General features: G+C 47.7%; 1 protein-coding gene across 1 annotated transcript in view; it reads right to left on the reverse strand.

Annotated features, from left to right (window-relative positions):
• The window catches only part of LOC126252665 (uncharacterized), a 144,546-nt gene that overhangs the window by 84,235 nt on the left and 34,122 nt on the right, over positions 1-26,189 (reverse strand). Inside the window, exon 3 of the mRNA XM_049953566.1 lies at positions 4,195-5,438. Coding sequence (XP_049809523.1) covers positions 4,195-5,438 — 1,244 coding nt within the window. The remainder of the gene's footprint in view (positions 1-4,194; positions 5,439-26,189) is intronic.

Consider the following 26,189-nt stretch of genomic DNA (forward strand, 5'->3'; position numbering starts at 1 on the left):
CCACAATTATATCTATTTTTTGTCAGTTCAATCCATGCAATTATGATATAATTTCTCGTTCTGTGTTCTAAAATTGCTAGTAAATTAGTACAGCTGTCAACACCTAGAGCAAATGCACTGATCAGGAGGCATAGTATAGTAATGTACTCGATACATCCAGTCTCCTCCAACCTGCATATTCCACATTTACAGAGCTTCTGCTCTGTTTTCTATATATCTGTGTATGTGCATGTCGCGGATGGCTCCAGAGACCCGCAGTAGACCCGAGTAGCGTTAGAGTTTGGATCCACCGCGTGTTATATCCGGAGCATTGTTGGGACACGGATGTACAATGTGCCACGTCCAGGATAGTCTGAAGGTGGATCCGCCATGCACAATGTATGGAGCAATGTTTGGATGCAGATCCACAATATATCACATCTGAGCTATCATTAGAGTGTGGATCTGCCACGCACTACATATCCAGACCGATGTTCAGAGGCGGATCCACCACGCGTCACATCTGAGGCAGGTCTCGCAGTGGACCAGCCACGCGTTACATCTTAAGATGTACGTATTCCATGTTCGAAGTTGAGTCCACCAGCGACAGGACCTGCTCATGGGAGCCGTCCGCAACACATGCTTATGCAGAGACGTACAGAAAACAGAGCAGACAGTCTGCAAATATGGAATATTGGAGGCGACTGGATACAATCGACTACAGTGCTATATTATGCCTCCCGATCAGTGCATCTGCGCTAGGTGTTGGCAGATGTACTACATTTACAAGCAATTTTAGAACAGGAACGAGAAGTAATGTCATGATTGTATGGGTAGAACTGGCATAAAAAAAATCGATGGAATTGTAAAAAATACGTATAAATTGAGGAAATATACACCGAAATGCGGGGAAACTGAGGAAGTACTTGCGTGTCTTCTGGCTGGCGCAGAATAATTCTTGTACATGGAAACAAGTACGTGACAGCAAGAGGCATCCGAGAAAACGTCGACATGGAAGCGAAGGGATCTAGGGAAACATTCACTTCTTTTTCTGCCGAGGCAGCGTTCTACTGTATGTCTATTGAGGTAACAGTGATACACACGAGGCCGAGCGGTTCTAGGCGCTACAGTCTGGAACCGCGCGAATACATAGAAAGAAGGATCCTTTATTGTATGATTATATGATAGCGGAACAAAGACTGGTAGCAGTTACTTCTGTAAAATATCTGGGAGTATGCGTGCGGAACGATTTGAAGTGGAATGATCATATAAAATTAATTGTTGGTAAGGCGGGTACCAGGTTGAGATTCATTGGGAGAGTGCTTAGAAAATGTAGTCCAGCAACAAAGGAGGTGGCTTACAAAACACTCGTTCGACCTATACTTGAGTATTGCTCATCAGTGTGGGATCCGTACCAGATCGGGTTGACGGAGGAGATAGAGAAGATCCAAAGAAGAGCGGCGCGTTTCGTCACAGGGTTATTTGGTAACCGTGATAGCGTTACGGAGATGTTTAATAAACTCAAGTGGCAGACTCTGCAAGAGAGGCGCTCTGCATCGCGGTGTAGCTTGCTCGCCAGGTTTCGAGAGGATGCGTTTCTGGATGAGGTATCGAGTATATTGCTTCCCCCTACTTATACCTCCCGAGGAGATCACGAATGTAAAATTAGAGAGATTAGAGCGCGCACGGAGGCTTTCAGACAGTCGTTCTTCCCGCGAACCATACGCGACTGGAACAGGAAAGGGAGGTAATGACAGTGGCACGTAAAGTGCCCTCCGCCACACACCGTTGGGTGGCTTGCGGAGTATGGATGTAGATGTAGACCGCGACGGTCGCAGGTTCGAATCCTGCCTCGGGCATGGATATGTGTGATGTCCTTAGGTTAGTTCGGTTTAAGTAGTGCTAAGTTCTAGGGGACTGATGACCTCAGAAGTTAAGTCCCATAGTGCTCACAAGGGAACCTCCCCATCGCACCCCCTCAGATTTAGTTATAAGTTGGCACAGTGGATAGGCCTTGAAAAACTGAACACTGATCGATCGAGAAAACAGGAAGAAGTTGTGTGGAACTATGAAAAAATAAGCAAAATATACAAACTGAGTAGTCCATGTGCGAGAGATGCAATATCAAGGAGAGTGCGAGCTCAGGAGCGCCGTGGTCCCGTGGTTAGTGTAACGAGCTGCGGAATGAAAGGTCCTTGGTTCAAGTCTTCCCTCGAGAGAAAAATTTAAATTTTTGCTTTTCAGTTTGTGTCAAACTCTTATGTTTTCATCACTTTTTTGGGAGTGATTATCACATCCACAAGAAAACCTAAATCGGGCAAGATAGAAGAATCATTTTACCCGTTCGCCAAGTGTACTAGTTAGGTGGGTCGACAACATATTCATGTCATGTGACGCACATGCTGTCACCAGTGTCGTATAGAATATACCAGACGAGTTTTCCTGTGGAGGAATCGGTTGACCTATGACCTTGAGATCAAATGTTTTCGGTTCCCATTGGAGAGGCACGTCCTTTCGTCAACTAATCGCACGGTTTTGCGGTGCGGTCGCAAAATACAGACACTAAACTTATTACAGTGAACAGAGACGTCAATGAACGAACGGACAGATCATAACTTTGCGAAAATAAAGAAAGTGAAATTTTCAGTCGAGGGAAGATTTTAACTAAAGACATCTCGTTCCGCAGCTGCTGACGCTAACCACGGGACCACGGCGCTCCTGAGCTCACACTCTCCTTGATATTGCCTATCTTAAGCATAGTTCCACAGAACTTCTTCCTGTTTTCTCGATTGATCTGTGTTCAGTTTTTCAAGGCCTATCCACTGTGCCAGCTTATAACTAAATCTGAGGGGGGTGCGATGGGGATGTTCCCTTGTCAGAGCCATTTGAACCATTTTGATACACACGAGTTGACTACTGTATTTGACGCTTTTCAGGAAGACAGAACCATCTGCCTCCAAACTTGCATGCGTCTGTGTTAAAGGATGACAGAGTGGATGGAGCGGTCGGTGGAGATAGAAGTGTAACGCGGTACGATTTAATGGTAGACTGATGATGAATTCTAGAGAGAGAGAGGGAGGGAGAGTTGCTGCAGGTCATTTGACCATTTTTTTTTTTCCTGATGTTCTGTCAAGATCCATCAGTTGTGTGCTATAGGCTGTGTTCAACCCGTATACAACCGCGTGTTCTTTGTGGGTCTTAGAGCAGTCTACTTGCGATCGTTAACAGTAAACCTCTCGGTCATCGGAGGAGTTCCATCTCATGCGCGATGAAACGTGACACGTTCCTCTAAACGAACGAAGATTTGTGATGTACTCCATCCCCTTATTGCATCTTGCTTGTAAAATCCATACTTCAGTTTCATAACTAAGTTAGCAATAGGTGTTTGTGAGACACTGCAATGCCCATGTATACATCTGCTTGACAGATGTGGTGTTTACATAGTTAGTGGCGGCAAGAATTGTAATTTCACATGTTGGATGCTGCTGCAATGCGTTTGTTTCCTTGTAAGAGGTACTCTGCATTACTAACGATCATTTCGTATAGGATTGATGTGGGCATAGTATAATTTCTGAACCGTGATCGGGTATAAACAGTGGACGCTATACATCTCTGGAAAGCTGTATTGTGCATGTATCACACAGAGCCACTGTTTTAAGGAAGTATTTTTTTTCGTTAGTTTGTTACCATAGTTTATCGTAAATAAATCAAGAAGGATGTCTGTCATGCGTTGGAAATATTTCTTCCACGGAAATATTAACAACGCTGCATTCCACACGACACATAGGTCGGAAACTCAAGCGATGTACCATAGTATGTTTTAAGTGCAGAACTGTGTAGCCTTAGGAGTGCGTGTGTTCATGCTCTCTTACCAATACCCTCCTGTTACTGATCCCAGACACTAGAACAATAATTTAAAATTAATAGGGTAGTTTATGTAAATAAAGTGCCCCCCCTGCGGGTCCGGGGATTAGAATAGGCCCGAGGTATTCCTGCCTGTCGTAAGAGGCGTCTAAAAGGAGTCCCTCCCCCTCAAGGGGGTAGTTAGCGCCTGCGTCCGGAGACGGACGGTTCCACGACCTCTATTTGAGGTCATTTTGCTTTTTCACTTCTCATTTCTTCCTTCCTTTGGTTGGTTCCTTTCTTTGCTCTTCTCCACCTCACTGTCTTCCTTACTCTTTCCCCTGCAAAATCTCCTTGCCTTCTTCTCCTTGCCTTCTTCTCCTTGCCTTCTCCTTGCCTTCTTCTCCTTGCCTTCTTCTCCTTGCCTTCTTCTCCTTGCCTTCTTCTCCTTGCCTTCTTCTCCTTGCCTTCTTCTCCTTGCCTTCTTCTCCTTGCCTTCTTCTCCTTGCCTTCTTCTCCTTGCCTTCTTCTCCTTGCCTTCTTCTCCTTGCCTTCTTCTCCTTGCCTTCTTCTCCTTGCCTTCTTCTCCTTGCCTTCTTCTCCTTGCCTTCTTCTCCTTGCCTTCTTCTCCTTGCCTTCTTCTCCTTGCCTTCTTCTCCTTGCCTTCTTCTCCTTGCCTTCTTCTCCTTGCCTTCTTCTCCTTGCCTTCTTCTCCTTGCCTTCTTCTCCTTGCCTTCTTCTCCTTGCCTTCTTCTCCTTGCCTTCTTCTCCTTGCCTTCTTCTCCTTGCCTTCTTCTCCTTGCCTTCTTCTCCTTGCCTTCTTCTCCTTGCCTTCTTCTCCTTGCCTTCTTCTCCTTGCCTTCTTCTCCTTGCCTTCTTCTCCTTGCCTTCTTCTCCTTGCCTTCTTCTCCTTGCCTTCTTCTCCTTGCCTTCTTCTCCTTGCCTTCTTCTCCTTGCCTTCTTCTCCTTGCCTTCTTCTCCTTGCCTTCTTCTCCTTGCCTTCTTCTCCTTGCCTTCTTCTCCTTGCCTTCTTCTCCTTGCCTTCTTCTCCTTGCCTTCTTCTCCTTGCCTTCTTCTCCTTGCCTTCTTCTCCTTGCCTTCTTCTCCTTGCCTTCTTCTCCTTGCCTTCTTCTCCTTGCCTTCTTCTCCTTGCCTTCTTCTCCTTGCCTTCTTCTCCTTGCCTTCTTCTCCTTGCCTTCTTCTCCTTGCCTTCTTCTCCTTGCCTTCTTCTCCTTGCCTTCTTCTCCTTGCCTTCTTCTCCTTGCCTTCTTCTCCTTGCCTTCTTCTCCTTGCCTTCTTCTCCTTGCCTTCTTCTCCTTGCCTTCTTCTCCTTGCCTTCTTCTCCTTGCCTTCTTCTCCTTGCCTTCTTCTCCTTGCCTTCTTCTCCTTGCCTTCTTCTCCTTGCCTTCTCCTCCTTGCCTTCTCCTCCTTGCCTTCTCCTCCTTGCCTTCTCCTCCTTGCCTTCTCCTCCTTGCCTTCTCCTCCTTGCCTTCTCCTCCTTTCCTTCTCCTCCTTTCCTTCTCCTCCTTTCCTTCTCCTCCTTGCCTTCTCCTCCTTGCCTTCTCCTCCTTGCCTTCTCCTCCTTGCCTTCTCCTCCTTGCCTTCTCTGGTCTCCACTTTGGCGTTTGAGGCAGTCTGTCCTCTTTCTCTCTCTCCCTCCCTCTCTCTCTCTCTCTCCATTTTCCTCTTCTTCCTTCCTCCCTGTGCGTGCCTGAAGGCCGACCCACGCGTTCGCACGTGTAGCCGGTGACGGGGTAACGCGTAATTCCCCGCCCTGGGTAGACATGTAAGGCACGCGCGTACACCCTGGTAAAGGCCAGGCCCGGGGAGGGGTGATTGCCTGAGCTGATACCTTCTGACCATGCCGATTGGTCCCTCCGTCTGTTTCTCGGGAGGTGTGACCTGAGGTTTAAACATTCACCTAAGGCGGGAGTGCCCTCTGAGAGGGTCCCCACAAGGAAGGAGCGCGCCATCGGAGACGCTGGCAATCATGGGGGATTCCTCTGCAATGGATTTCACTCCATCTCTCTCGACTTCTGCCCAAAAACGGAAACTTGACCAGCTACCAGTGACAAAAGTACTACCGCCTGCCCCACAGTTCCTCGTCGTTTCTCGATCTGAGGACGGAAAGGATTTTTCCTCTGTCAACCCTTTCGTTATCCAGAAGGGCGTAGATGCCATAGTCAGATCTGTCAAATCTTGTACCAGGTTGCGTAACGGTACCTTATTACTCGAAACTGAGAGCGCCTTTCAGGCACAAAAACTGCTTCGAGCCACACTCCTGTACACGTTCCCTGTCCGGGTGGAGGCTCACCAAACTTTGAATTCGTCTCGTGGTGTAGTCTATACTCGATCCCTCGACGGCTTGACTGACGAGGAGATTCAATCTTTCTTCGCTGAGCAGGGCGTGACGGCTGTCCATAGGGTCATGAAAAAGGTCAACAATGACCTTGTACCGACCCGGACACTTTTCTTGACCTTTGATAGTGTTAAGCTGCCATCGCGCATCAAGGCGGGCTACGAGGTTATTTCTGTTCGCCCCTATGTCCCGACACCTACGCGCTGCTACCAGTGTCAGCGTTTCAATCACACTCGACAGTCTTGTTCTAATGCGGCTAAATGTGTCACTTGTGGCAGGGATGCCCATGAGGATGACTGTCTACCTCCGTCTCCTCGTTGTGTGAACTGTCAGGGTAACCATGCCGCATCCTCCCGCGACTGTCCTGTCTATAAGGAAGAACGCTGTATCCATGAAATTCGGGTCAAAGAGAAAGTGTCCACCTCGGCTGCTCGCAAGCTATTGGCTAGTAGGAAGCCCACGCTGCTCCCAGCGGGGAAATACAGTACTGTCCTCGCCTCTCCTCGGACTACCAGGGAGGTGGCAACCCAGACATGCGATCTGACCTTCAGCACCACGGTCGTCCGTTCGGCCAGTGCTAAGATCGCGCGGTCGACGTCTCCTCTTCCTCCCATCACCCCACAGACACCAGCCCCTTCATCAGCTTCTGCTAAGACGAAGACCCAGAAGTCAGATGCACGGGCCTTCAAGAAGGAACCGTCCCGTGCAGACTTCCTACGTACCTCGACCTCCCAGCCTTCGACCGGTACTTCCACCAAACGACCTTCCAAGAAGGCTCATAGGAAGCACAGTTCTCCTTCTCCGCCACGGCGCATTTCTTCTCCTGCGCCACCCAGCGGTTGCCGCCCCAGGCCGTCCTCCGTTTCGCCTGGCCGCACCGCTGGTAGCCGAACATCTGGCCGTTCACCGGCGGAGGAAGCTCCCCCTCCCGGCCATCTTCGCAAGATGGCCGATGAACCTATAGACCCAATGGACGATGACTGTCCGCCTACTGATAGCGGCGGCAGTGCTCGCTCGAAGCCAGGCCCTCAGCGGCCTTCGAGGTGACCCCTTCTTTCATCTTCCTTTTTTTTTTTTTTTTTTTCTTACGATGGCACTTATTCACTGGAATATTCGCAGCATTCGCTCCAACCGAGAGGAGTTGAAGTTGCTGCTCCGCTTGCACCGTCCGCTCGTCGTAGCCCTCCATGAAACGAAGCTACACCCATGCGATCAAATTGCTTTGGCACACTACACCTCTGTGCGTTTTGACCTACCCCCTGTGGTAGGTATCCCAGCTCATGGAGGGGTTATGTTGCTGGTCCGGGATGATATTTACTACGATCCCATCACGTTGCACACCGGCCTGCAGGCAGTTGCCATCCGCGTTACTCTCCCCACTTTTACCTTTTCCATTTGTACCGTTTACACTCCATCGTCGTCTGCCGTTACCAGGGCAGACATGATGCAACTTATTGCTCAGCTACCTGCACCATTTTTGTTAACTGGAGACTTCAATGCCCACCATCCCCTTTGGGGCTCTCCAGCATCCTGCCCAAGGGGCTCCCTGTTAGCAGACCTTTTCAACCAGCTCAATCTCGTCTGCCTCAATACTGGCGCCCCTACTTTTCTTTCGGACACATCTCACACCTATTCCCATTTAGACCTCTCTATATGTACTACGCAACTTGCACGCCGGTTTGAGTGGTATGCACTTTCTGATGCATATTCGAGTGACCACTTCCCGTGTGTTATCCATCTCCTGCAGCATACCCCCTCTCCATGCTCATCTAGTTGGAACATCTCCAAAGCAGACTGGGGGCTCTTCTCTTCCAGGGCGACCTTTCAGGATCAAACCTTCAGAAGCTGCGATAGTCAGGTCGCACACCTCACGGAAGTCATTCTCACTGCTGCTGAATATTCCATCCCTCACCCTACTTCTTCTCCACGTCGCGTACCGGTCCCCTGGTGGACCGCAGCATGTAGAGACGCTTTACGTGCTCGTCGACGTGCTTTACGCACCTTTAAACGCCACCCTACAGTGGCAAATTGTATCAATTATAAACGATTACGTGCACAGTGTCGTCGTATTATTAAAGAAAGCAAGAAAGCCAGCTGGGCTGCTTTCACAAGCACCTTCAACAGTTTTACTCCTTCTTCTGTTGTCTGGGGTAGCCTGCGCCGGCTATCTGGCACTAAGGTCCACTCACCAGTTTCTGGCTTGACGGTCGCGAATGACGTCCTTGTGGCCCCTGAGGCTGTCTCCAATGCCTTCGGCCGCTTTTTCGCAGAGGTTTCGAGCTCCGCTCATTACCACCCTGCCTTCCTCCCCCGCAAACAGGCAGAGGAGGCTAGGCCACCTAACTTCCGCTCCTCGAATCGTGAAAGTTATAATGCCCCATTCACCATGCGGGAACTCGAAAACGCACTTGGCCGATCACGGTCCTCCGCTCCAGGGCCTGATTCTATTCATATTCAGATGCTGAAGAACCTTTCTCCTGCGGGTAAAGGTTTTCTTCTTCGTACTTACAATCGCATCTGGATTGAGGGACATGTTCCCGCATGCTGGCGCGAGTCTATTGTTGTTCCGATTCCTAAGCCGGGGAAGGACAAGCACTTGCCTTCCAGTTATCGACCCATCTCGCTTACCAGCTGTGTCTGTAAAGTGATGGAGCGAATGGTTAACTCTCGATTGATTTGGCTGCTCGAGTCTCGACGCCTACTTACCAATGTACAATGTGGATTTCGTAGGCGCCGCTCTGCTGTTGACCATCTGGTTACCTTGTCGACCTTCATTATGAATAACTTCTTGCGGAAGCGCCCGACCGCGGCTGTGTTCTTTGATTTGGAGAAGGCTTACGACACCTGTTGGAGGGCGGGCATTCTCCGCACCATGCATACCTGGGGCCTTCGCGGTCGCCTCCCTCTTTTTATTCGTTCCTTTTTAATGGATCGACAGTTCAGGGTACGTGTGGGTTCTGTCCTGTCAGACACCTTTCGCCAGGAGAATGGGGTGCTCTCCCATTCGTGGAGACGACAAAATTTTTAGGTCTTACATTTGACAGGAAACTTAGTTGGTCTCCACATGTTATATTTGGCTGCCCGTTGTACCCGTTCTCTAAATGTCCTCCGTGTTCTCAGTGGTATGTCGTGGGGAGCGGATCGAACCGTCCTACTTCGCCTATATCGGTCGATCGTCCGCTCCAACCTGGATTATGGGAGCTTCGTATACTCCTCTGCACGGCCATCCATCTTACGCCGCCTCAACTCCATACAACATCGGGGTTTACGACTTGCGATCGGAGCATTTTATACTAGTCCCGTCGAGAGTCTTCATGCTGACGCTGGTGAGTTGCCACTCACCTACCGGCGCGATATACTGCTTTGTCGGTATGCCTGTCGGCTACTGGCAATGCCCGACCACCCGTCTTATCGTTCCTTTTTTGATGACTCTCTCGACAGTCAATACGGGTTGTATGTCTCTGCCCTGCTACCCCCTGGAGTTCGCTTTCGTCGCCTCCAACACCTTAATTTTTCACTCCCTGCAACCTTTCGAGTGGGCGAGAGCCACACGCCACCTTGGCTCCAGGCTCAGGTTCGCGTCCACCTTGATCTCAGCTCGCTCCCGAAGGAGGTTACCCCCGGTTCAGTCTACCACTCCCGTTTTGTCGAACTTCGTTCGAAGTTCATTAAAATGGCCTTCATTTATACAGATGGCTCTAAGACCAATGACGGGGTCGGGTGTTCTTTTATTGTCGGGGCACAAAGTTTCAAATATCGGCTCCATGGCCATTGTTCGGTCTTCACAGCTGAGCTCTTTGCCCTCTGCCAGGCTGTCCTTTACATCTGCCGCCACCGACATTCTGCATATGTCATCTGCTCCGATTCCCTGAGCGCTATCCAGAGCCTCGGTGATCCGTACCCGGTTCACCCTTTCGTACACCGGATCCAACGCTATCTTCAGCAGCTGGTGGACGTCGGTTCTCCGGTTAGCTTTATGTGGGTTCCTGGCCATGTCGGTATCCCTGGGAACGAAGCTGCAGATGCCGCGGCCAAGGCTGCGGTCCTCCAGCCTCGGACAGCTTCTTGTTGTGTCCCTTCGTCGGATTGTAGCAGGGTAATTTGTCGGCGCATTTTATCGCTGTGGCATGCCGATTGGGCTGCACTTACAGACAACAAGCTTCGGGCCTTGAAACCTCTTCCCGCGGCTTGGACGTCCTCCTCCCGCCCTTCTCGGCGGGAGGAGGTCGTTTTGGCCCGGTTACGAATTGGACACTGCCGGTTCAGCCATCGCCATCTGCTGACGGCTGCGCCGGCGCCGTTCTGCCCATGTGGGCAATTGCTGACGGTCCGCCACATTTTAACGTCCTGTCCGGATTTTAACACCCTGCGTCTTGATCTTGGCCTGCCATGTACTGTAGAAGCCATTTTAGCGGATGACCACCGAGCAGCTGCTCGCGTTCTTCATTTTATCAATTTGACAACCCTCTCAAAGGACATTTGATTATGCTGTTTTCCTTTTTTTAATCCTATGCCTGTCAGTCTGTCTTTTATCGTGTTTTCCGTTTCGTTGCTGTTTTAAACTTGTGACTCGCGGTGCATTCCTAACGTAGTCTGGGCGCTAATGACCGTTGAAGTTGTGCGCCCTAAAACCACAAAAAAAATACATAAAGTGCTTTGAACTCCATCTGTCTGGAGATCCATCATGCATAAAAATCACCTGTTTCTTGTTCTTCTTAACCATCTGCTATTACATCACAACACTTTGAAATCTGTGACTACATTGATAAGAAGTGATAACCTCCTCCACATGGGCGCATCTGGTGAAATCTTGTGCAGTTGGATGGGCGGGGACTTGGCTAGCTCCATTCACGAGATGTGGAATTTGCGGCCTACTTCTGGTCGGCTGCTGATTAAATCGGTAACAGTGCTGCAGGGCTGGTTGGTCAATCACAGTGCGAGGGGTGTCTTTCAGTCTCTAATTTTATCCTGAGACTGCGAGAATGCTCTGTGACTCCCATATGCATAGAGATAGATCGTAAATAAGCACTATGCTCGAGGTACTAAAAATATGTAGAGTGCTGTCTGGTATACTTTGATGTATATGACCGAGAATTAACAATCAATGGACATACTGCACAGTCTACATTCGCAATGATTCTAGCAAAGTAGAAACGGGACACTTTAGCTATGATCCTGTCGCATCATTGGTCGGTGTTGAAATTGCTGTAAAATTGCTAAAATTGTTCGGACTATCAACTGTGATATTTATTGTTTCAGAACATCGACGGTGTCTTTTCCATCCCATCTGTCCGCTGGTTGGCTTTTGGTTACTCCATAATGATTCTGACATCGCTTGTTAGAGCTGGAGAAAGTTTTTGGGGGGGAGAGGGGGGGGCAACAAAATGGTTCAAATGGCTCTGAGCACTATGGGACTTAACTTCTAGAGGTCATCAGTCCCCTAGAACTTAGAACTACTTAAACCTAACTAACCTAAGGACATCACACACATCCATTCCCGAGGCAGGATTCGAACCTGCGACCGTAGCGGTCGTGCGGTTTCAAACTGTAGCGCCTAGAACCACTCGGCCACCACGGCCGGCGAGGGGGGGGGGGGGGGCGGGCGACACCTACCACCGAAACCATTATCGCATACAAGACTGCAATATGAGGTATTAGTCTAAACGGAATGCAGAGCAATCAGCTACTCAGTCACTGTGTGATCAGAATGTGTTAATACCAGTTTACAACCTGACACAGACCTATAAGTCGTGGCAGAAAAAACAATGTATGACAATGTACAAAGCGTGTTACAGCAGAAAAAATCAATGTTTCAAACAATGACACATGTTCACAGGAAGGATCTCTTCGACTTATATAGTTTGCGGGATACGCCCATCCTCCCACCCACAGTACAGGCCATGCACCTTTACACTGGTCTCTGCGATGGGTCAATAGCTGTATATTTAATAGGATCTTCAAATGTGCTCTATGCCGGCAAGCAGACGGTATATATTTTCGATATATGGGGGGAGAGATATGCGGTAAAAATCTTAGAGTTCTCTGTCGGATGAAGTTAGTGGAGCTTTTTATAGTTTTTAATGTTTCTCTGTTGGATGGTACAGAATAATGAGTATAGCATGTTGGGGTGACGACGTGAAAGGACTCTGAGGGACGCGGATATGTTTCGGCCAGCAATACTTCTATGTTGTTTGGGGACGCACCAAAATGCAGTAGCAAACTCCTCGTCCTTCTCCCAGTTCCTGTACTGTCTGTTATACGACTTCGTGTTGCAGGAGCAGGCTTTGTTTGGCGCTGACCTTACACAACGTGCACAGTTAGTGGAGCTACGACTATGTTCCCGGTTCCATCGAATGGTTTAAAACAGTCATGTTGCACTAACTTAGCTTAGCCTGTTTCGACACAAGTTTCAGAAGGTGGTAGATATAGCTTTCTCCGACTTCCACCCAGTTCAGACTTAAATTGAAACAAATGAAATGCGTAAAGCTGCAGAAATGGCAGCAGTTGCAAGACGCATAGGGACTATCTATAACGACGTTGGAATTTTACTGTGGCAGATAGGTTTGAGATAGGTGACTCGTTCTGAGATATGAGAGTGCCAGAAATATGATATACTAATGGCTATAATCATTAAAGGACTTCTCCGTAGCATCCAACACAGGTATGTGCTTGAATGGAGAGACTTGATTCCAAATCCCAGACAGCATTTCCAGTGGACAGCATAGCACTTGAGATCTGAAATGCTAGTGTACATTTCTTATGACCTCAATCAGCACGTCAACTACTGTCTGTGATCCTTCTCAATCAACCATCGCCTATAACAAGTCATTATATCACCGAACCTCTGACATGGCATCGAGACAGAATGCGTTACAAATACTGTAGGAATATCCAGCGGTAGCGGCGTGAGGGAGTTGCAAATACTGGTTTCATACCACATTCCTTAGCCGAATCACTTTCTAAATTCGGTAATTTTATTACGAGGTTCCACCATTGGCGACGTGTAACCGCACTGTTGGTCTGATACTATACATTCCGGGATCACCGTCTATATTCATTGTCAAGCTTTTTGTCTGGAGAAAACCACTACATTCAGGGGTAATTCCATACCTCGATTTATAAAGCCAGTATAGGTTTTAACACGGATACTTGTATACACTTGTAGAACCAAGACCACTTGTGACGGTAATATGTTTTTGAACATCTGGAGCTTTGTAAGACGGTTTTGCCTCTCTTTCTAAGACAATGGTACCACTCACAAGTAAACGTATGAGACATGTCCACTCATCGTTGATTTTCGGTCAGTATTATTTCGTATCGCCAGGAATCAGTTATTGAAGTACCACACTTAGTAGTAGGGGATGTGTGGTAGGTTCGCCTTGAGCATCAGGCTTATAAGGTAAGTAGAACTTCCTGGCAGATTAAAAGATTTGTTTCGACATGTGCAAAGGAAATGACTGTCCAGTCGTAAGGAAGGTATGGATTTGACGTGGCATACTGTGATAGCAAAGGGAAGAGTATGTCAAATCAAAAGAATAGTACAGATATTTCTATTTCCAGAGCCACAGCCACCAGCAGGGTGTATTTCCGATACGTCGCTCATTGTCGAATGTCGTTCAACTGAGACCACAATCGTAACATTTAATTGTAAGTATAGTGATCAAATATATATGTGACCAATTTCCTAGGACGATGATTTTGCCTATGGGTGCTTGGCATGCATTTCCAGTGACCTGTGGCGGGAATGATTCAAATTTCCCATTAACAGCAGGAGCCATCCAAATGGAAAGGCCTGCTGGGATGCAGGAATGTAATTGACTTAACCATGTCGTCCTCTAGATGGCCAAATAGCGAACTAATACTTAATGTGTTGGACAGCATTTGTGATTTGATGGAAATTTGAGAAGATTCAATAAGGGTGTGTGTTTGCACTGGACCATTATTCCCTTCCATGTAACCCTCAGGGGGCTCAGCATTTAGTTGCTGGATATAGGCTTGGCAACCCCCGGGTCCCTGAGCTGGGCACTGGAAGCGCCACCAGTCCTCAATACCGTAAGCTCTGAGCGTGCTTCAACGACCACCGTCAGGCGCGATGGTGGAACGTTGTACGATACAGAGCCCAGGGATATTGGCTTAACTGCCTGGGTCACGAGGATGGTATAAACCTCTATAAAAAAAAACTCAATCTCAAGGTGTGCTGCGCGCCGAGGAGACGAATGGCTGTTGAGGTAGAACAGTTGCTAGCGGGCGACCTCTGGGGAACCTGCGCCCCCCCCCCCCCCCCCCCCCCACCTGTTGTATTAGGCTACTCAGGCAAGCGGGGCTCTGCCTGGCTGTCTGGGTGTACATTCCTTTCCCTAGCTGCTCGTGGGGCCACCATGAAAAGAAATATGAATAGTGTGTAAGCATGAGTCTCTAGGAAAGGAAAGTTTAATGCTTTAAAGTATGACCCCCAATCGTTCCCTTCCCTGCCCACACCAGGGGAGGAACGGCGGTCTAAATTCCCTGGTGAGACGTATTCTCCTCAATTTCTGGTTTGCAGCCAAACACATGGGGAATCATTTCTTACCACAAAGCCTCAGTTTTTTTTGTGAAAAGTTTAGATGACAAGTTTGGAGAAGTTGAGGGCATGTCTAAAATAAGGTCTGGAGCAGTCCTCATACAGACAGCATCCCCAGCAGTCGTGGGCATTGCATGCTTGTGACAAGCTCGGTGATGTTGCAGTCTCCGTTACGCCTCATAATAGCCTCAATATGGTTCAGGGACTTACTTTTCATCGTGACCTGTTGTTGCAGTCTGACGACTAGTTCCGTGCAAATCTGAAATGCCGCGGTGTCCACTTAGTACAATGTGTCTTCAGGGAACCTAAAGATAGTAGGGTCGCCACCGGTGCCTTCATCTTGGCTTTTGAGGGTGACACCCTGCCCGAGAAGGTCAAGGTGATGATATATCGGTGTGATGTTAAGCCTTACGTCCCTACTCCCATGTGCTGCTTTAAGTGCTGGAGGTTTGGGCATATGTCATAGAGATGTGACGCCAACCCTACCTGTCGGGATTGTGGACGTGCCTACCACCCCAACGTCCCGTATTCGCCGCCCCCTGTTTGTGTCAACTGCGGACAGAAACATTCACCTTGCTTGTCAGACTGCGCGGTTTATCAAAAAGAACGGAAGATTATGGAGTATAAGAACTTGGACAGGTTCACTTACACGAGGCTAAACGCAAGTATGACAGACTTCACCCTGTGAGCATTTCATCCACGTATGCTGCAGCAGCTTCGTTGTCGTTTTCCCTGGCGATGAGCCCCCAAGCTCTTCTGTTGTTCCCCCGTTTTTAACATTGGGAGTAACAACCCCTCCTCCTTTGGGGACTTCAGTCCCCACCTCTGAGCCGGAGAGGTGCCCACCTCTTCCGGCTCCCCTCGCACGGAAGGGATCGCTTGGTGTCCTCCCTTCCACAGTTACTGCCCCTCCAGTCAGTGGCTGAAAAAGCCACCACCGGTGGGCCGTAGGGCTTCCAGGTCTTCCTCGGTGCATCAGACTGGGTCGGAAAAGCCCACCCAGCCTGATAAACTGAAGGACAAACGGGACCCTACCAAAAAGAAGAAAAAGCAAAAGGACAAGGACATAGACAGAAAAGGAGTTCACCACTGCACCTGAAGGTGATGTGGAGCATCTAGCGTCCACTCAAGAGCTAGATGTTGCTCGACCCGCAGCTCCTATGGAAGTTGATCAGGCTACTTCACAATAGGTGGCGGCGAGCGCTTCTAAGGTGTGACCTATCTCCTCCCCCCCCCCCCCCCCCAGTTCTTTCATGTCTTCACAGCCAGATACCATTATCCTTCAATGGAATTCCTGTGGCTTTTTCCACCACCTTGCTGAGTTGAAACAGCTTTTGTGCCATTTCCCTGCCACTTGTCTGGCCCTACAGGAAACGTGGTTTCCTGCTCGGCAGACCCCCTCCCTCTGTGGCTACCAGGGTTACTATAAGAACCGCGTGGAATACGCCAGGGTGTCTGGCAGTGACTGTGTTTATGTTCTTGCCACTGTTCCTAGTGCCCCAGTGCCATTTCACACGGATCTCGAGATTGTGGCTGTTAGAATGCGGGCAGGAATGGAGTTTACCATCTGTTCCCTCTACCGTCCCCAAAATGAGGTTATCCCTCTTGCTGACCTAGCTGCCTTGTTCGCCCAGCTCCCACCGGTATTCCTCCTTTTGGGGGACTTTAATGCCCACCAACCCTCATGGGGTGGGGCCCAGATCTTGGGCCAGGGTAGGAATGTTGAGGCTCTCTTGGCACAGCAGGACATTTGCCTCCTTAACACTGGTGCTCCCACATATTTTAGCTTGACTCATGGCACATACCTGACCATTGACCTCAGTTGGAGGGTCCACTACGACCTCTGTGGTAGCGACCACTTTCCTATCCTGGTTTCTCTTCTTCAATCCGAACCCACTGACCAGCTGCTATGATGGTCTCTTCGTGGAGATGATTGGGCAGCCTACACGTGAACTACTATGGCCATTGCTCCGCTTCCTGGTGACAATGATTTGGCAGTGGACGAGGTCACTATGGCCTTTATTTCTGTTGCCGAGGCAACTGTCCCATGTTCAAGTACCCTAAGGCGTAAGTCAGTCCCTTGGTGGACACCAGAGATTGCAGAAGCTATCCGGGACGTCTGGCGAGCCCTGCAACGACACTGGCGTCATCCTTCCTTAGCGAAACTGGTTGCCTTTAAACGTTTGAGGGCCCGGGCTCCGCAGTTGATCCAGCGGAACAAACAGGACCGCTGGGAACGATATGTTGCCACCATAGGTTCTCGCACCTCCCCATCTCAGGTGTGGTCGCAGGTTCGGCGCATTCTTGGCTTTCGCCCTCACGCGTCTGTCCCTTGCCTTTCTCTTCGGGGTACACTTCGTACTGACCCAATCGCCATCGCCGAACATCTGGCAGAGTACTTCGCTCGTATTTCCGTGACAGCAGGCTACAGCGCAAAATTCCGCTCCATTAAAGAGCAGTCTGAGCGTATGCATTTGTCGTTTTGCACGCACCATTGGGAACGATACAACACTCCATTCAGTGAATGGGAGTTCCAAAGTGCCTTTACAGCTTGCCCCAATACCTCTTCAGGTCCAGACCAAATTCACAACCAGTTTGTTATCCATCTCTCGGCGCACTGTCAGGGTGAATTACTCGCCCTTTTTAACCGCATCTGGACAGAGGGCGTTTTCCCAACTCGTTGGCAGGATATCATTACCATCCCGGTGCTGAAATCTGGTGCAGATCCACTGGTGGCTGATAGCTGTCGTCCTATCAGCCTTACCAACGTTATGTGCAAACTCATGGAACGGATGGTGAGTCGGCGGCTCATGTGGATCTTTGAAGCTCGGGGCCTCCTAGCCCAGCAACAGGGGGGCTTCCATCAGGGCCGCTCAGCGATCAACAATTTAGTCTCGCTAGAGTCGGCTATTCGTACAGCTTTTACCCAGCGAGAACATCTAGTTGCTGTTTTCTTTGATCTTCAGAAGGCGTACGATACCACCTGGCGCCATCATATCCTTACTACGCTGCATGAATGGGGCTTACGGGGTCCACTTCCGATTTTTCTTCGGAATTTTCTCTACACTCGCTTCTTTCGGGTTAGAGTTGGAACTTATTTTAGCTCTGCTCTTATTCAGGAGAACGGTGTCCCGCAGGGCTCAGTTCGCAGTGTTCCCCTCTTTTTGGTGGTGATTAATGGTGTTGCGGCTGCGGTGAGCTCACCGGTCTGTTCCTCTCTATGCTGATGGCTTTTGTCTTTATACAGTTCCCCAAGCATCAGTGTTGTTGAACTTCGGCTGCAGGGAGCTATCCGTAAGGCACATTTTTGGGCATCCAAGTATGGTTTTCAGTTCTCAGCGTCTAAGATCCGAGTGATGCATTTCTGTCGTTATCGAATGGTCTACCTCCATCCAGAGCTCTACCATGCTAATGAACTCCTTCGTATTGAGGAGACCCATTGCTTCCTTGGCATGCTGTTTGATGCTCAGCTCACTTGAACACCTCATCTTCGCTAGCTTAAACAACGGTGCTGGCGGCACCTCAACAACCTTCGCTCCCTCAGCCACACCATTTTGGGGGCTGCACGAACAACTCTCCTACAGCTCTATAAGGCCTTAGTCCAGTCCTGTCTCAACTACGGGAGAGTGGTGTACGACTCAGCAGCACCCACTGGACTCGCATTCGGAAGGACGACGGTTCAATCCCGCGTCCGACCATCCTGATTTAGGTTTTCCGTGATTTCCCTAAATCGCTCCAGGCAAATGCCGGGATGGTTCCTTTGAAAGGGCACGGCCGACTTCCTTCCCCATCATTCCCTAACCCTCTGAGACCGATAACCTCGCTGTTTGGTCTCTTCCCCCAAACAACCAACCAACCAATCAGCAGCACCTTCAACATTGAAGATCCTCGACCAGATTCTCCAGTGTGGCGTCAGACTGGCGACAGGTGCCTTCCGCACTAGTCCGGTGACTTGCCTTCTTGTAGAAGCTGGAATCCCTCCCCTACAATTCCGCTGACAACAATTGCTTGCGTCATACATTGCCCATGTCCATGCCTCGCCCGACCACCCAAACCGCAGGCTCCTTTTTCCATCTTCTGGACTCCCCACCCCACGACAGCGGCCTAGGTCGGGTCTGCCGATCGCGGTCCGCGTTCGTTCCCTTCTTTCATCACTAGAGTCCTTTCCCCTTCCTCCATTCTTCCAGCCCTTTTCTTCTACCCCTCCTTGGTCCCTCCCTCGCTTGCGGCTTTGCTTGGATTTGTCCTGCGACTCAAAGTCCTCCGTTCCACCTGCCAGTCTTCAACAATTCCTGGCTCTTCTAGCCTCATTTCGCGATGCAGATGTAGTTTGCACCAATGGTTCTGTGGTCGATGGACGCACTGGGTTTGCTTTCATCCATGGCGACTACGTTGAGCAGCATTCCCTGCCTTGTGGGAGCAGTGTTTTCACTGTGGAGCTGGGTGCTCTTTATTGTGCTCTCGCTCACCTTTCCTCCTGCTCTTGGGAGTCATTTGTCATATGCAGTGACTCCCTGAGTGGATTGCAAGCACTCGACCAGTGTTTTTCTCAGGACCCTTTGGTGCGTGGTGTTAAAGATGCTGTTTTTGCTCTCGCCGAGTGTGGTCGTTCAGCAACGTTTACCTCGGGCCACATCGGCATTCCAGGAAACGAACGTGTCGATCGGTTGGCCAAGCAGGCCACCACTTCGCCACCCATGGAGCTTGGTCTCGTGGAAAGAGTCCTCCAGTCGCCCTACATCGCAAGGTTCGCGATGTCTGGAGCTCTGAATGGTCTCTCTAGAACACGACAAATAAGCTCCACATGGTCAAGTCGTCCACGACCATATGTAACTCATCCTTGAGGAGCACGCATAGGGACTCAGTTGTTCACTGCTGTCTCCGAATTGGACATACGCGGTTGACCCACAGCTATCTCCTTCGTCGTGAGAACCTGCCCAGGTGTCGCTGTGATGCAGGGCTGACAGTGGTCCATCTTCTGATGGACTGCTCCCTTTTAGCCCCCTTGCAGCAGTCCTTTAATTTACCAGCTGCATTTCCTTTAATTCTCCGTGACGATGCCTCTATAGCTGACTCAGTTTTATGTTTTACCCATGCAGCTGGGTTTTATCACTCACTCTAGTGTGGGTGCTCTCGCATGATTTCTCAGGCTACACCCACTCCAGCGACTTCTAATTGTGACGTGGATACCAAAATAGTGTCTTTTATGGTAACAAGTAGTGTAGGTACCTTTATGAACGCTTTCCAGCTGGAGGTTCTTAGTTTGTAGTTGAGTGGTTGACCTTTTACCTGATCCATCAACCACTGTAGTTTGTTTTACTCTAGTCAACTAATTGCTCTACTCCTTTTGTGTGTCCTCTATTTTGTGTTACTGTGGTGTTCATTTTAGGTCTGTACCCCTTGGTGTTTCCTCCCTCTGGGTGCAGAGGTTACGCTTTTACTGTATAGGCCTTTTACAAGTATGTCTGTTTGGAACAGGGGACTGATGATCTCGATGTTTAGCCCCCATCAAACCCCAAAACCAACCAACCTTCCATGTAAATTTCCAGTTGACTGCTTCTGCACATTTCGCACCTTTATTTAGTTGAGGGAACGTCGATTGTGGTGTGTATATAGCAGGTGAAAGACAGTTGGAACACACGTTTGCTTGTTCTGTAGACAGGTGAAACACCTTAGTTGACTTCGCAAATTATAGGGATGATTTGGAATCTGTTACATCAAAGACATCGGTATTCGTGAGTGGAAATATGTTTCCTCTATTTTTTCCGAGGTTTCATTTAAAGGTCTTCGCAGATGGGATAAGTTACTAGTTACTCAGTGGTTTACAGCATGCTCCACCTCGCTAAAATTCCGTGTTTCTAGAGAAATAATTTCCAGTCTATATCTTCGGAATTATGTTGCACGAGCGATACTGCTATGCAAACGATATTGCTATGTACTTGATATCGAGAAGTATCGCGAAAATGGTATGATATTCTGGCAAACTATGCGAAATTACATATGTTCTTGTAATCCCAGAGTCTGGAGATGGGTGTAGAAAGGCAAGCAAGCAAGTTGGGGTCATAAGCAGTAACGCTTTTATGCTGAGTGGGGCTGACCCTGAATTTGTAGAACATTTCTGAGAGTGACTTCGGTCCACTGAGGGCGCTCTGGTCACGCGTCGAAAGTGGATGTCTGCCCAACCTCGCAGGAAATATCTAGTGCAGCGAGGAGTATACCTATGGGTCATGTGCTTCTGTCTGTCTTCGTGGTATATTGAAAGGTCTCTGTTGGATTCCTTTCATGTTAATTTCTGAAATCTGTTGTCATTTACGGCATAAATTCCTCTTCTAAATTTACTGTGGTGTTTCTGACTATCTGGGAGGAGACTAAGCAGTGGAACGTGTTACTTTTACACATAAACAAGAACGATCTGTCACACTACTACACTTTAAAACACAGTTTATATGTAATTCATGTCACACAGTCTCATATGGAACCTACATCCGCTTTCTTTTATATACTGTATATAAGATACTGTCATCCCCCTTCCCTTCTGTGTGAGAGGATGAATGAGCAAATGTATTTGTAGTTGCATGCTGGATGGTAGCAGACAAGCCTGTCTGCTAGAGAACAGTTGGACCAACGTCGGAACAGGTAGCTACGCTTTCTAAAAGCAGAGAGGTTTCTATGCTTAGTATGGTCCTGTCCATCCCTTGTCATGTTGGTGTAGGAAGCTGCCTCTCTGGCCACTTCCGTTTGTATTTGTGAGCCACCCTCAGGAAGGGACCACGTCAGTCTGTCCCCGGCGAGCATCTGAAGTGGTAGGACAATGGATTTCTTCAGTTCAGCCTAACTGAAAATTTAATCACCTTTATTTCAGGTTTAGATCTAAAATCTTATGTTATCTTAAATTGCAACACAGTGAAATTCGAGTGTGAAGTTTAGAATATCTTCCAGTAGCTGCTTTGTCACTACTTCGTGAGTAAAGTGGAACCACGTGTTGATCAGTAACTCTAACTAAGAGCATCAATCTTAAATGCGAATTTGCGTGAGATTATAACGTCTCGTCTTGACAATATTTTTCAATTTAGCAACTTTTCTTTATGTTCAACCCACGTGGGGTGTACTTTGTGAGACCATTACCACGTGCTTATACAATTGTTTGACCCATCAGGTTAATAGTAAGACGATAGTAACCAGTTCGAGGTTTTTCTTTTGTAAATTGCTTTTCGATCTAATTTATTTTAATTATCAAAATTATTGTGGAGTTACACTCCTTGTGTAAACAAAGTTGACTACGTGAAGCATGTGGAGTAATCATCAAAGTAGCCCTCAGCTATTCTTTATGGGAAGATTTCACAGTGTGTTAGTATGAATTTAGTATACCAGAGTGTGGTAATTACATGACGGACAGGATTGCGCTACGAATGTAACTTCTTTGGGTGAAAATTGAATCTGTTGGTTGTGGTTAATTTCCTCTTGCATATGTTTCAACGTTCTTCGTGTGTTATTTTATGAATGCAGTGTTGTATGCAGTCTCCCAATCTTGGCTCCATATTTGATGTGTTCCGTAAGATTACAAACTCACATTTTCACAGTCCTAAATAAGGCACCAGCTTAGTAATGACTCAAGTTTAATATGCTGAAATTGCAATGATCAATGTTAAATAAATTTCTAAATATAAACTGATTTATTTCTTTTTATTTAAATTCTCTATCATATAGATCACCGGTTGTTGTATGACGATTAAAAGATTATAATTAATGTTAGTCTGGTTGGGAATTTGATAAGCTAGACTGGATACCTGGTGAAACAGTTGCTCAGTAATGCAAGGTTAACTTCCCCACATAGCTCACAGCTTTTAAACCGCTTTTATTGTTTATCAGTACCGCTTTCAGAACAAATAAAAGCAACAACATTACAATATGTGCGAGTGTCTAGCGGCTGATGGCTATATGAATGATGTAACGGGGATTTTGTCTGGTGCAGGATAAGAATTGTATGTTTAGTACAGCGACACGGTACGCAGTGATATATTACCGGGTTGGTGATCGGTTTCACACTCTAATATTAAAGTTCCTGTCCTCAGTGGCAGAGCAGTGTAATTGAGTAAGTCTTTCCATATTTGACGACCTGTAGGCTACTTTGCTGATAGTCTCATCTGCAGAAAGAAAAAAAAGATGAATGGCATCAGTAATTTGGCGAGTAAATTCGAGAAGAGCCAATCATACGGCTCCAGTCATTCACATGATATCCCTTGGGCCGGGATGTAGGAGCCTCTACATCATGGTGACAATGTTTGTGTTTTGGAGATGTTTGTTGAAAACAGGACTTTACGATTTCCAGGAAGGGTAACACGTTATGAACAGGGTGCTACGTTAGGTCCATCAGGAGAATTGCATTCGGCGTTATTCTGCATTATTTTCGTAAACCGGTTCTTTTAGGACAAGAATTTCCATGCAGACGAGCTGAGACATCATGAAAGCTCCTACAAAAGGCACTGTTAACTATTTCTGGGACACTATACAATTTCCGAGAGGTGAACTTGGCTCTTATGTTACATAGCCATGTGACATCAGTATAACATTGACAACCTTTTAGATGGTGAGTCGCCAAACGGACATTTCGTGGCAATGCGTGAGCCACGTGGGAAGGTAAACGCGTGTGCATAGCTAGATGCAGCTCACATGTCCCATTAGGATCGCTAGGGAGAAAGCAGTCGATGTTATTTTGGAGCAGTTTCTATAGCACGACCTGTGACATCTGTATCGACACATACCCAGAGGCCTCTTGCGTATGGGACCTGGGTGAGCACGCCGCCGAGCGTGCGTGTTGGAGATCTGCAGGGGAGCAATTTGCTGATATGTCATGCTTGACTATAGTTCGAAAGCGATTTTTACGTGCACTGAGTGTTTGCGAAGTGCATTATTTCGGCTATTTGAGCGTTGTGAGCGTGTTGGCAGAGCGTTTTCTGTGCATTATTTCGTGATGTACGAGTTGTTTTCGTGTCTGTCGCATTATTTTGTGAACAGGGCTGCAGACTGTGCAATGCATGATTTTCACAGTTGATCAACAAGCGTGTTTGCAGAGCTTTTTTACATTCATAATTTTCACAATTTGCAAGTTGTTTGCACATCAGTGTACTGCATTATTTCGGTGTTTTTCGAGTAGGTTGTAGGTCTTCAGACTATTTACTGCGACCTTGAGCACGCCAGGGTGAGTGTTTTGTAGCAGTGTAATAAATGAAGTGTAATGTGTCCCTAAATAAATTGTATGCATTATTTCGACAGTTTATAATTAGTGTGTGTGTCTGTACATCAGCGTACTGCATTATTTCGGTGATTTACGAGTAGTTTGCAAGTCTGTCGGCTGTGAATTGCGACCCCAAGCACTTCAGAGCGTGTGTTTTGTATTAGTGTGATAAATTAACTACATGAAATCTGTCCCTAAATAAATTGTTCCAAAATAAATACACTCCTTCCTCTCTCCAGCAGACCAGCACAGGCTGAGTCATTTTTCCGCCATTTTTCCCCCAGACCGTCATGGGATGTTAGCACACTCTGGTGGCAGTGCTGTTTACTAGGTCAGTTGGACTCCAGACCCCATGGTGAAGACACTGGGTTGAGCTACTGCCTAAAATTGTTTAGATAAACACTGCATGCAAAATAGACTTACATCCTTCTTATACAGCACAGGCTGAGTCCTTTACCCACTAATATGTCGGAAGAGGTGGCGGTCATATGACTTAGATTAGTGGAGGTAGCCCAAGTGACCTATTTTCCCAACATTTTCTTAGGTTAGTTGAGGTAGCCATGGTATGTTGCATTGTCCTGCTGCAATTAGAACCTCCCGCCATTTTCTGGTGTGTGTGTGTGGGGGGGGGGGTTATTAGGTTAGTGGAGGTAGCCCAACTGACCTATTTTCCCGCCAAAATCTGAACTTCATTGTGGTATTGCCATATCTATCGCCGCCATCTTGGTTCCGCCATCCTGAATGAATTTGGTGACAATGGAGAGTGGGGTGATGTCTGTTTTACTACTCCCATATGAATTCAACGTCCTGTGTATGGAACAGCATACTTGATCTCATTTCTCATTTTCCTTTAGTAGCTCTATTACACGCAGTGTGTTTACTGTAAAAGTAATCCTATGCTAACCCACAGTAGTTTACCAACGCCTTGAGGTACATTGTCACACACATTCTTAGATGCTGTGCACACAGCCAAAGAGGTTTCCTTTGCGCCACGGATGAACCTTGTATCAGTGTGTCACCATCAGCAGTTTCCCCAGATCGAACAATGTCCCACTGAGTTCTGATATGGGCCGATCAACATCAGTTTGTGTGTTCAAGCAAGGAATCTAACCTTAAGATTGCGCACTAAACGTTGCCCATGTGAGGCAAAACCTGAAAAATTTCTTGTCCCAACCCTAAAACCCAACACTGCTGAATCAGAAAACACACATCGCATCCACCCACCCCTCTTAACCTACATCATGGTGGACTGATCCTCCTCCTCCCCATGATGATGTCCGAACTTACCAGTGACACATTCCAATCCATGTCCAACAAAAATTTTTGCTTCCTTCCATCAACTACGTTATCTAAACAAAATTCCGCCACTGCATACATTTTGGTAGTGCTTACATTCACCGGGACGTAGTGTGGAGACTCCAGAGCCCTCACTGCAGCTACTATTCCCATCCCATGTCCACCTATTATGTCCTCTATTAGGATCCTGCCTGCAGTTCTATTCCAGGCGCACTTCTTGCCCAAATTTCTTACTGTATGATTCATATACTTCCCTCCATATGTTCCCTGTTTGGTATGAGTTAACTCCTGTAGTGAAAATTCCTTTTCTATGCCGCTGGAGTCGCTATAGCTTCAGCTGAGCCTTTAAGGAATCTGACCATACCTTCCATGACAAGTCGGGTAGCAACCGCCACAAAAAGTACATCCAATGCCCTGTGTTCTGCATCCTGGTATCGCCGCTTTCACTAATTTCATAAGTATTTACATTCAGCTTTCGAATCCTGTCCACAAAATTTTCAATGGCCTTCCCTGTTTTTGTGACACATTGCTCAACATTTACCTATAATACAGGTAATTTTCCTTCTGTATTGCTGCCCTAAGCCCACCCTCAGAACTACAAATGTCAGTGCATTCCTCAATTCCTCATGATACCGTATGTAGTTTTGTCTCCCACCAAATGTACTTTGGCCGTACGTAAATCTGTTCCTCTAACCAACATTCCAGCAGAAGAGCTGTTAACATGTTGTCTATGAATGCCAAAACTCCTCTCCTGCATTACCAAAAGAGAAGAAACTAGGATAGTGGTACTAGCATCTAGGATGGGTACCAACATGCTAGATGCATATTGATCTCTTATCCTCTCTCAGTGAAACTATCTGCTTGCACAGCCTTGTTGTCCAGCTCTATTTGTAACTTATGAATTGTATCTGCTGTGT

This window comes from Schistocerca nitens, chromosome 4 (assembly GCF_023898315.1).
Source record: "Schistocerca nitens isolate TAMUIC-IGC-003100 chromosome 4, iqSchNite1.1, whole genome shotgun sequence".
In the NCBI taxonomy this organism is placed as follows: domain Eukaryota; kingdom Metazoa; phylum Arthropoda; class Insecta; order Orthoptera; family Acrididae; genus Schistocerca; species Schistocerca nitens.